The sequence below is a fragment of the Pangasianodon hypophthalmus genome, chromosome 3 (assembly GCF_027358585.1).
Source record: "Pangasianodon hypophthalmus isolate fPanHyp1 chromosome 3, fPanHyp1.pri, whole genome shotgun sequence".
Classification (NCBI taxonomy): domain Eukaryota; kingdom Metazoa; phylum Chordata; class Actinopteri; order Siluriformes; family Pangasiidae; genus Pangasianodon; species Pangasianodon hypophthalmus.
In genome coordinates this window covers 23,609,839-23,622,690 of record NC_069712.1, presented here as the reverse complement: position 1 = coordinate 23,622,690, position 12,852 = coordinate 23,609,839, and the positions used below count along the sequence as shown (strand labels likewise).

General features: G+C 42.0%; 1 protein-coding gene across 2 annotated transcripts in view; it reads right to left on the bottom strand.

Moving 5' to 3' along the window:
• meis1b (Meis homeobox 1 b) overlaps nucleotides 1-12,852 on the bottom strand; it is a 56,156-nt gene that overhangs the window by 13,624 nt on the left and 29,680 nt on the right. For both annotated transcript variants that reach the window (XM_026935614.3, XM_026935610.3), the window contains exon 9: nucleotides 1,002-1,078. In XM_026935614.3, the coding sequence (XP_026791415.1) occupies nucleotides 1,002-1,078 (77 nt within the window). The remainder of the gene's footprint in view (nucleotides 1-1,001; nucleotides 1,079-12,852) is intronic.

The window sequence follows — 12,852 nt, the reverse complement described above, 5'->3', positions numbered from 1 at the left end:
AAATGAGGAACATAGTCATGTGACAACCTGTTCTCCAGGGCATAATGTGGCCAAAAGAATTTCCCATGGGTTACTGTGAGGTCACAGAAATTGATAACCTCAACAATATTCCCTGGTGTTATTCAGACTGTGCATCACCAATACTGGATTTGCGAAAATTAATCCGCTGAAGGCGTATATTGCGAGTAGGCTGTTGTCTCCAAGGTACCAAATTGAACAATGGCACGGATTATGTTGTCAGAAATTACATTTGCCCTAATGGGCTTTAATATGTCTCCCATATTTCCAGTCTAGGCTGATGTCCACATCCAGCGATGGCCTGTTAAACACAGGCTCTGCCTACATCAAGGCCAATTGATTCAACAAAACAGATTAGAGCATATTAATCTCTTAGCTTTATAGAATATGTAATAAAAGCTATCACACAGGCTGGGTGAGACTTTCATGTTGTGACCTGGCAACCTTGTGGAAAATAAATGTGTGGCATTGGTTTTTACAAGACTGCTATCAAAAGTGCCAGTCTGAACCTGGTTTCAGTGGCCTCCCCCACCTCTCTTGGGCCATTCGTTAGACACAGCTAATAATGGTAAGTACGTGCTGATGGCTATCTCCAATGAAATGTGACCTGGGATGAAATCTCACTCCAAATTTATTGGGACTCCAGCAATGGGAACCGAGGAATCACAGGAGGTAGTTAACTGTGTGTCCCATGCAAGTGTGCAATACAGGCTAGGTTTTGGAATAGGATTTAGAGAGACATGCGAGGTTCACTTCTCAAGGGAATTGCTATTAGGTTCACACTCAGAACATTGACGCATTGTCTCTTGAGAAATCCTAGAGCTATCTTATTGGGTGGATTGATGTGCAGGCAGATGAGGTAGTAAGGGGAAGGGAGGTCAGGCTTTGGGACTGGGAGGACTATTAATTCAAATAATTAGACACTGCTTGCCAGAGGCAAGGCTATTGTTTGCATGTAAACACAAAAAGTACAATTGACTTACCAGTTGTTCACTTGTAGTATGGTAAGGCCAGTGTCTTGGGCCAGCTGTTTTTTCTGTTCTTCTGAGGGGTAGGGGTGCTGCAAAAACGCACACAAAAGCAGAGTGTGTAAATAAATCAATTAATGAATGTGTTTGCTAGTGCAATTGGGCTGCTGCAATGCAGGAGGGAGACGCAGCTCACACATCGAGAGCAAAAAGTGGCAAAGCAGTTGTTAATTAGTGAGAAAAAGCAAGGTGTGTCTCTTTCTTAGAGCCATTAATGGAATATGAAATAATGTAATTAATGGCAGTGAAAAAGGCAAGCCAATTATAAAGTTTAGTGAAGTGTAGAAACAGAAACATTAATTAGGAGTGCCATGTTGTACAACCCCACTCCAATTTATTTCAGTGCAGTGCCCCTTAGCTGTGCTGCCATGAATACGGAATATGAAATAGAGATTTCTAAACACATCTTCTCCATGGAATAGAGGGTATCCATTTCTCACTGTTTGAGTACCACCAATAACACCTGTATGTAAATCTCTGCCGGATATGATGTGCCAACTGTCCTTTTGTAATCAGTCTTGTCCTTTAATAGCAGTTGACGGCAGTCTTTAATCTTTGGGTTCCCAAGTAGTACAATGAAAAAGTGTTATCTTATCTCCTATCATCCGGAGATCACAAATTGAGTCCCAACAATGGCACAGCCATATTCTCTCACCCCTGTCATGGCAATCATGGGTCGCTCATGCATGGCAGTCTGGGAGCTCATGCTTGTAGAATATGGCAGATAGAGTTTTCTTCCAAGTGTGTTACGCTGCACTGTGACGCTGCATGTTTGGCAGTTTGGTAGATGTCATGTGAATGGGGAGAGTTAACTAGTGGGTGGGCACTAGCATGACCAAAGAAAATGGGGGAACCTCCTCCCCCTAAAAAAAAACAAAAAACTTTAATCTTTGTTGTGGTGGACCTGAGTGGAACCTGGTGACTAGAAGACTAATCCACATTTGGCTTAGAAGACGACAGTCTCTGTGGGGCTTTTAAAATGGTAAGAGTAGACAAGAGTGTCCCCAGTAAAGTTATGCTACAGAGACAGGGAGAGGACCTGCTTTGTATAGCATCACTTAAAAATGACCTCTCCTGCATTCATGTGTCCCTTACTCCTCAGTATTCAACACAATACCCCTGGTCTCAGAATAATGTCTTGTAGAATGTTCATAGACTGTAATATTAACTATTTGGAACTTTATATATGAGTTAGCTAGCATATTCTCACACTTTGCTATCATGAGAACATGTGGGTCACTGGGTAGCCCCATGCTTCACTGGTAGATCAGCATCTCTAAACCCATTACTAGTGCCTGAGCTTGCCATGGATTAAACCATATCAAGTGCTTAAACTGGACTAGAAGGTGTGGACTCATCAACACAACTTGAAGTCTCTAGTACAAAAATTAATACTCCAGAGTGCCCTGTGAAACAATACTTGCCTGTACTGTACAACACACCTGAGCCCTTTATATATGTCATGTTAGTGATTGGTGAAAGCTTTTAGTTAGGCAAAGACAAAAAAGCTGTTTTAGAAGACAAAAAAAGCTGTTTTAATATGGACATATACAAACATACAAACTGAACCAACTGTATATGAATAGCATAATAGTAAAGATATGATAATAGGTTAAACTGCAAAAAAGGTTTGTACATCATAAAGCAAAGGAATTTAATTAGGATTAGGTGGTAAACAACAGTATCAAATAAAGTCCTTTTGTTAAAAGACATAGTACAACTTGTCAACATTTTTTGTAAGCATAATAAATTGGAATGTTTTTTATGTCACTTCATGCATGTTTGTTTACTGTGATTCCCAGAGAAAGGGGGCTGTTTTCATATTGCTCAGTCATCTCCATGTGATCTGATTGTAGGTAATTGGAACAAACTGTGGCTAATTTCATGCAGAAATTTATAATTGCCACGTTGCCTCCAGGCCCTTTTTTACTTTTTTTTTTCTTCCTTGCTTTTCTTTCCCCTCTTAGTTGCCACTTTTGTCAAGAGTTTTGTTTATATCCTGGCTAATTCTATGTGGCCATAACAGCAAGCTCTGTGATGCACAGACACTATTCTTACAGTCACCTGAACCTTAATGTTCTGACTTTCTGACAACAATCTAACACCACCATATCCCAATAATGTCTTGATTTCATTTTAGGTAGCATTATAATTTTAAACTGGGATTTGTAGCGAGTAAAAGTTGAGAGCATCACTATGTGGGTGAGGATTTGCATGAACCATATTGTAGGCTGTGGGACAGCCATGGGAACATAGGCCTTGTGACTGAGCTCAGGAAAAGCCACGCCAGAGGCTACAAGACAACACAAACGTGGCCTGTTCTATAGCTGGCTGGCCCACACGCACTCCCACTCCAGAGATGGCTCTGGATGGCCCAGATTGTAGACTGAGAGACGACATGCTGCCTTCTGGGGAGCCTTCGTTTCATTTCTATATCTCACTGTCATCAGACTGTTAATACCAGTAACCCTAGGCAACAATTGCTGGACTGAAATTCTGCCATGTCATGTCAGCCAAATGTGTAGGGTGCAAAGGAGCTTTAGTTGGTGAATTTAATGTAGGTTATCTGCTTTTCGGCTTTATTATACTTGCCTAGTTTGAGCTTATGCCTCCAGTATAGTTGCCACCTCTGTGGTAATATTATGTCATTTAATCTGATTGCCAATAGAAACATTCAGAACATATTCATATACAGATAAACTAACCACAGTACCTCCAGTACACTATTTATTTTTCTCCTACAGAATAGACAGTGCTTCACTTTTGTTGTTACAGTGAATCCTAGAAAACTACTGCTTCCAACAGAAATAGGTTTACAGAGAGTGAGGTTGAAGGGAGGGGAGGTACGTATTACACAGCTCAATAACAGTGCTCATTAGGGCCTGATTACCCATGCTTCCCATGGTGCTTAACGCCTGTTTTGACAGTCTCTCCTCACCATTCATTCCTCTATTAGATTTCCCTCTCCATTCACAGTCACTACCTCCTACTGCCCACACATTCGACATGACCACTGTCCACCGACATATTCCATTATACCAAAGCATTCCTGGAGTATGGTTGAGTAAGCCTAAGAAAAAGCCACAAAAATATTTTTTATTTGTATCTGGATTTTTATTTGGTCAAAAGATTAAAAAATCAAGCTCAGGAAATCATAATGTGTGCACACATTATTTTGCACTTTTTAAACATTCATCTTAAGGAACCACTTTATAGTTGTGGTGGATCTGGAGCCAATCCTGCGAACATTGCACTTGAGGCACCCTGAATGGGGGGCCAATCCATCATAGGAGGCCATATACACATACTTTCACATACTCCTTCACACCTAGAGTCAATTTAGCATAGACAGTTCACCTACTGGTATGTATCTGGGAGGTGGGAGGAAACCAGAGAACCTGGAGAAATCCAACACAAACATGTGGATACATCATACTAAACTCTGCACACTTAGTAACCCATCCTCATGATCGAACTGGGAACCCTTGAGCTGTAAGGTGACAATGGCAACATACCCACAATTTAATGGATAAGCTGACCAGGTTAAGCTCAGCTTAGTTTAAGGAGATGAAGTTCATAAGTCACTGTTATGGAAAGAAATATCTGTAAATATACCTGAGATACCTGAAATATCTGTACAATATGTCTTGTCATATATTAAATGTCTTGTCATATATAAAGACATTATGTCTTGTCATATATAAAACATTAAAATTTATGTCATAGTGTCAATTATAGCATACCATTAACATATATGTTAAAGAATATGTAAATATGATTTAAATTATATCAGCATCATGCATGGAGACATTATTTGTATGAGTGTACTCTTTATTGTAGCCCAAGGAAGGTTGGATATTTTTAATCCACTAGGCAAGCTGGCCTGGGTAAGTTTTCTCAGGCTTGGCTGCTGTGTCTCTCTTTTTTTTTTTTTTTTTTTTTTTTTTTGCAAAAATGCAAAAACAGCATTCGAAGAACAGATGGAAAATATCGACGCATCCTCCCTGCCTTCCTCCGCCTATCTTAATGATATGCCTTGTCCAAATATACTACTCCTTTCATCAGAATTTCCAGCCTGTCTGCAGCCATGCATGCCAGGAGAGCTGTGTCCTCCCTGTGCATTTTTTGTACTGCCATGAATCTTATCAGAGAGAGAGAAAGAGAGTATTAGAGCACCAGTACTCTCAAAGCCTGTTTCCTCTGTGGCCTCCTCGGCCCAAGCATGGAAGGGCTGAGTGTAGAGTCCAAGTGCTATCAGAGAGATAAGAGACTGGGACTAACCCCTCCTCTCTCTGTGAAAAGCAGACTGAAGCTCCACACACAGTACTGACATAAACCCCACTCCCTTCTCACCTCAGCCTGCCCCTGAACCCCCTTACCCACAGTGATGTCCCCTTACCCAAAATGGCTCCAGAGTAGGCGGCTGAAAATAGGGGGTAGCACTGCAGGGGGGTATCATTTATTTGCCCATTGGACAGTTTTTAGAGGCAGTAAAATAATACTAATAAGCTGAGCTGGAGAGAGCTGGTGCTACTTGAAAGTGATGTACTATAAGATATTGCTTCATGTTTTTGTGGGCAAAGTCAGCACAGTTGTGGGTGCTTTGATGAGAAGGGATGTCTGGACCAGCTCCAACAGTGCATTGTATCACACCACCAAATGCAATCCTTCAGTTCACTCAGTGCAGAGATTCGTTTCAGAAGTTGCTTTTATCTTTGTGATTCTCCTTCAACTCATGTTCTCCTCCAACTCAAGCCTGAGTCTTGGACATATTTCTTCATTAGTCAACATTTGGCACTGGCTGGGCCGGGTGGAATGAACACATCCTCCCTAGAGCTGATGGTGGACATCTCTTTTTGTGACCTATCTATCCAGTTAATTACAATTAGAAACAAACCATCTAGCTCATCCCCCAACCCTGATTGGTCTTCATTATCCACATTAGTGTTATTATCATTTTTCTATTTAAAGCAACATTTCTCCTCTTCTTGTGTGATTCAGATTAAAGAGGCTTTCTGCACAAGATTAACTTAATAATATTGAGCCTGTGGTGAAATCGTGTCTTATGATTCCCAAAGAGTGCAGAACACAGGACAAGAGGTGCAATTCTTAAATCACATATGGAGGAAAATAAGCTAATATCTCCATGCTAAAGAACACTAAGCTAGATATGAATGAGTGTTCCCAGAGTCAGCGTCTAGTCATAACCTCCATTAACTGTCCGCTCTGCCAAGAAAACTGCATAGCAGGCACTACAGAATTGTTTTCCTGTCAGGCAGTTTCTACACAGCCAAAACCACTTGGGAACTATTTTGAGGTGTATGGGTCTTTTTCAGTTGGATCTTTTCTGCTGTATCACCTATGTATTCGATGGACCTAATCCCCATGGAAACTGAGCTGCCCCTCAGGAATGCCTGGGGCTGCATCCGGGGGCCTTTTTGGCTGAGGTGTCCTCAGAGTATCACATCAACGGCCCATCTCAGAGGCGCTCCCTCTCTAGGAAGGCATAGGCTTCCACCTCTCTCCATGGGCTTCTGAATAAACAGATTTGGGCTGAAGTTTACTGTTCCTCTGCCAGCAGCTTAGTTCGTGTTAACGTTGAGCTTGCCAGGCCCACAAGCTCCCAGATTACCTTCAACATCTGCATACACACTCATTGTTTCCAGGGGAGAATCGAGTGGTTATTGTTGCCTTAGTCATGGACACAGCATTGAATGGCACCATGAACCTTCTCTTTCGATATCAAATGAGAGATGTAATTTCTGAAGATGTTACTCTCAAATGTTCCGATATATCCCTCAGAGACAAAAGCCACAGCAAATTCCTTTTTGTGTAGGTGGCATAAATTTGCAGCACTGGCCCTCGTTAGGGAGCAACAAAACAGGCTTTGAAGGGGGAGAATGAGAGCGCAATAGAGAGAGAAAGTAAGGGGAAAAAAATAACAGCACAAAGCTTTTGCAACCCCATCTCATCCAAAGATCCTAGTATGAATTACAAAATAACAAAAATATATGCGTGTGTGTGTATATGTGGTCGAATTTTGTGGGGGAGGAGTAGAAGAATATCTCACATTTGGAAAACAACTAGAGGCCAGGGTTTAAGATGCCCACTGCCTGACTGGCTTATAGTGGTTGGGAATGCCGAAGACCCTCTTTCATAGGGCAGCGATTTTTGAAATTCACAACCAACTAAACGAACACAAAGCCAGCACATGAATAATTCACAGCCTCTGTTTTTAGAAAGACATATTCTACAACCAGGAAAAGCTGGAGAAATTTCACCCAATAGATTTCTTTAATCTGTCCTGGAGATAAAAAAAAGGAAAGGAAATATGTCAAAACTCGTCTTTAGCACACTAATTAGTCGCTCCATGTTAAAAACATCTTTTGTTGGTTTAGGGGCGAGGGTGTGCTGCAGCGCCTACGGGTAGGGAACAAATCCACTTGATTTGGTTGCACTTGGGAAAAATGTGTCTACAATTAAAGCAGGGAAATGGTCTGGATTACAGATCATATTCAAAGTAAACCACTAAGCTTTCTGTAGCTGGATGAGATGCTACATCATTAAATCCAGACCTGCAGTAATGATCCATAGTATAACATGCAAAATTTGATGGGCAGAGATTAGCAAAAGTTTAGGGCATGAGAAGAGCTGAGGACCACTTCATTTGGAGGAGTAGGTGGAAGCATTTGAATGGCTTTACATATTGCAGCACAGATGTATATTTTGCACGGTCAGTAGATGTGGGAATTCTACCACTGGCATTCACACACACACACACACACACACACACACACACACAAGGTGTGCATTATATACAACTATATTATATATAACTATACAATACATATTCGGTGCTATATGAAATACTTTTTGTTTACAAAATGCTTATTTTTACTTTGCATTTTTTTACAGCTCATACAGTTACACTATGATGGTATTTCTTTCACTGGGTCTTATGTATGGGCATGTGCATGGGTCTTATGTTGTATGTTGAATGATTTTTGATCAAATTTGCCCAGTCACATTCTTGTGTAGCTGGTACATTTGGTGGATAAAGACAGGTGGTGGTGGTGGCTAAAGGCTATCACTGACCTGGGAGAAGTTTAAACAATAGGGGGTGCTGAACCAGTTCTTCATTGTCATTACAGTCTCCAGCAATGAGGCTAGAAAGCCACATTTAACATGTTTAAAGGTGATGCATGTTGCCACACACCTGCTGCTTCACAGTCACAGGGTAATAAGAGAGGGTCGCACATGCTTTAGGCTTACTGTGAGTTTGCTGGACTGCCGCTGATGACTCGGGGTTAATTCAGGCGAGTGGGGGTGGGGTGATTACGTAGTTTACTGGACCACTAAACCTCTTTGAGCTTGTAATTACAGCCTATTTGAGTAGGGGGAACATTGAAAAGCAAACGAGGCAGGCCACGTGGCATGCCAAACCACAGCTGGAAGGCACTTAGGAGGAGAAGGCAAACCAGGTAGGTATAACCAGCAGCAGTCCAGTGCCACACATTACCACCCAAACTCTCTCCTGAGAGAGAATAAGCCACTAAGCATTTTGCTTAAGTATAAAAAGCTGCACCAGCTAGGTTTGTCTCCTCTTATTCCAAAGAAAACAAATTGTTGTGCTGGAAATTGTCAAGAGGACCGAGAGTGAAATGCAAACAGCTACCAACGTCTATAAAGGCACAGTTGGTTACACAGCAGCTGCTCTCCTCCTTTGCTCTCTCAGCCAAAATCAAGCTCAGTGCAGAGATCAGGGGAGGCCCCCATGGTATGGAAACTCATGGTGCATTTAATGGGAACAGAATCGGGTTACTATATTGCTCCTTGACCATTCCCGTGCCTGTACTTTCAAGGAAATTATCTTTTAGCTAATGGCACTGAAATTTGATACTAAAAGGAAGCATTTTTGAATGAGGAGGTGGGAAACTAAATTCTAATAACCCATGCTATATTATTATGTTATTATCATAATTACCCTTTTGCCCTCACTGTTTTAATTAATGTTCATGGGAGAGGCAGCTGAGGAGGGGAAACCTGGTCACAGTTGAAGAAGATTTAGAACTAGGTAAGGGCATTTTACAATTGCTCCCGTATGCCCATTCCAAGCAAGTAGAAATGGAAAAAACAAGGACATGGTGGGGATATGGTGAACATTTCCCAACTCCAATCCAGTACTCCCCCCCCTCTAATTATTTCTCTATGCTACAGAAAGACCTTCCCCATCAATGCACAGCATTTACAAATCGATGAATTAATCTATCGTAACAAACAAGTGAGCAGTGCCTTGACTCAGTGCATCACCTCATCCATGACCACAAAAATGCTCCACTTTTAACAGAGAGGAGCAGGGAGAGGAAAGATTGTTTCTCTTCTTTCTAACACACACACACACACAACCTGCTAGTTTTTTAATGCGTACTGTTAGCTGGTGTAGGGATTTAATCAGATGAAATGGAATCGCATCTGGCTCGAAGCATGTACAACACACTCCATCTCAGAGACAAAGCATGGATGGATTGCTGTGCTGCTGCTGAATCTCCACGGGGATGACAAGGATCAGCAGGTACTCTGAATGCAGCAACCATACAGTCATGCATCTCTTATTGCACTGGCATGAAAAGTCAAGCCTCATCATCTGCCAGCTCTTGGATAAATCTAGAATAAATGGGATAAATCTTACAGTTAAAAGTGTCGTAGACACACTCACATGATTCTCTCCTTCACTGGGCTTGAAAAGAGTCTCAAATTTGAGTCTATGGTCATACATGGTCCATTAATCTATTTCTGCAAGTACAGCCAATGGCAGAAATTCATTTAAATTATTTTCCAGTCAAGACAATGTGGCCAATGACCAAACTGTTAAAAATGACAAATGCTTTTCTATTCTTTTTCTTTCAAATAGATAGTGGATGGCACCCCTCTATGTGTGCCTGATACCCTTAGGAGTGTATGCTTATTTTATCAATTTTGCCATTGCTTATCTTTAAGAGAGAAGAAAATGTATGTGAAACAGAGCTCAGGATGGCAATGGCTCCTGTGGCTCTTAATAAAGAATTCCTCAGAGAGACGCATTAAAAGGTTCACAGCAACACGCAAGGCTGATATTATAAGGAGGAGGAACTGAATTGCTAAATTAATTCAGCAAACAGTGCACCTCCGCTGCCACATAATACACACACACACACACACACACACACACAGAGACCCAAACACTGGAAGGAGTGTATCTGGTGGAGTTCTGCTCTAGGGGTGGGATTGGGAGCTGGAGTCACTGTAAGTAAAAGATATTGAGCTGCTGACTACAGGCAGAAATATCCCCAAGCCCTGCAGATTGCTACATAGACTGGACAAAGGCACACACAGAAGTAGATCATCCAGGCTTGCACTAGCCTCAATCCACACCCTTCATCATGACCAGATTCGGATGCATTATATGCCAAAGTAGTGACACCTCACTCCAAAGGTTTATGCAGGACAGAGTCAACAGCTTTTTCTTTGACTGAACTTCAGATACTAAACCCCTTTTTTAAAAAATCCTTTTTATATGTTTTGCCTCCAGGTGTACTCATCTGCCCTGGTGGACTCAATCACCTCCCATAATCCCTGATTACCAATGCCTCATAAGACTCAATAACAACATGTTTCTATGCAGTGCCTGCATATATCTTGTTTTAAAATCACAGCACACAGACAGATAGAACATGGCAGGCCTCAAGACTTCTACTTGCTGTCTCAGCAGGATGTACTGTGCTGGCCCCAGTGAGAAGCAAAGCTGCGGTGGGGAACTCCACACCAGAGCCACCCTTTGAGAGGCTGCGATGACTAGGCCTTTCATTGAGTGCTGCAGTGAAACCAGAACTTACCAGGATTAAGCAAGCCAGTATGGTCTGCAACACCCAACCTGGACCACTTGCTATGCTAAGAAGAAGCCAATTGAGGTTGAAATCACATACAAAAGCCATCGGCTGCCCTCCTTGGCAAGCTAACACTTCACACACTTCTGATAATGAAACCCAAGTCAGACACGGCAGACAACACAGTAAAAGTGCAGACACCAACAGAAGCTGTTAACAAGCTGAGAGTGTAGGATCAAATGAGATCCACCTGGAAGCAGGTGCATGACAAATGGACGAAAAGTGATTTAACATTATATAGTTGTTGGACTTGGGAAAGTGCTAATGTCGGTCTGGAATGACTGTGGATGCCAATCCTCAACAGTTCAGAGGCTATATAAATTAAAACTGCCCTTGAGGGATGTTACACACAGAGATAGTGGTCCAAATCTAGTATGCTGGAGAAAGAGGGGAAAGCCAGAAAAGAGCAATAGATGAGGGAAGAGGTCATTGTGAGATGGTTTCTCATTAACACCATAATGATGTTTAATGTTTAGGCACAGCCAATGTTTGGGCCACTGCAGTTGGAGAAGAGAAAGCCTCGGCAATGTCCCACTCATCAATCATGGCACAGATGGCCAGAGAAAAGCCACCATCATCAGTGACAGGGAGGCGTCCATCGGCCACTGGCGGCCCATGCGGGTCTGCCAATTCAACCCATTCTTCAAATGACACACCAGTGTCTTTACCTTGTCAGCCTGGAAGGCTTGCAAATGATGGATACATGTGGTTTTCTCGCTCTCTCCCTCTCCGGGGGACATGGGGGGTGGCTAGAGTGTCCATCCCACAAAGAGAAGGTCCAACGGCTTGCCTGCCCCACATCCCAGGGGCCTGTCACTAGAGTAATTGATGATGTTTTCATTACAAGGTGTGGGAGGAGGGTGACGGGTGGGGGTGCACCCTTGCTCAATAGATAGCCCTTGCCCAGATTGACTTGGGGGCTTCTTCTTTGCCATTAACTTCAAGTAACAAGCCTCAAGTCATTGCTTCACATACACTCACTTAAGCTTCTTTAGTACCAATGAAAAATCCAAGAGTGAAGAATAAAAAGTGGTGAAAGCAGTGTGGACAGATGCTTAGTTGACTGCAACAAACAGTTAAAACACAAGCTATAAAGGACTTTAGGGCAAAAGTGCAGTAGAGATTGAGATAAAAATATTTTGACAGGTAGGGCCTGTTCAGACTTGCTATTAGACCACTTGGAGTTGCTTTTCCTCAGTAGCAAGGTTGCCAGATAAGACAAAAGCAACCTGATGTCACTTCAGAACCATCACCAAAAATATAAGCCAATAATTCTAAGGAAGTGTTTATACTAAGCTGTCATGAGTCATTTGTCTGTGTGATCACACATGCCACGCAACCTCAACCAATATCAACACAACCACTGCAAAATGTGTTGTAATATTCAAACCCAATATTTTATTCTACAGTATTTAATGAAGCAACATTTTAAAAATGCCATTTGCTAAGATCTCATATTGACAGTCTCATATTATTGTTGAAGCTTTTAATTTAAGCTCCACTGTTAGTACTGACCAGGTGTTTAGATGAAATTAAGAAATAACCAGAGTCTTAGGACATTAAATTGAATTTACAAATATTAATCTGAATGGACTTTTTGCTCTTTGTACAAATAAATGCATGATAAAACAGCACACACTCACTACGACAATTCTGAGGCATAGATTTTTGCAGTGGTTATGGTTTTTTGAGTTGTATTTATTTAAGTCTCACAAGGGCTGTCCAGTGCAGACATAGTGATGAAGCTGCAAGGAGAAGAGGGCTTCCTGCAAGGCCTCCCTGCCAGGTTAAAGGCCACACAGCATGCCTAGGGTTGCCATGGGTGACCAGCACGCTGACATCCTCAGGCTCCAGCAATAAACAATCGATGACTAATGGCATCT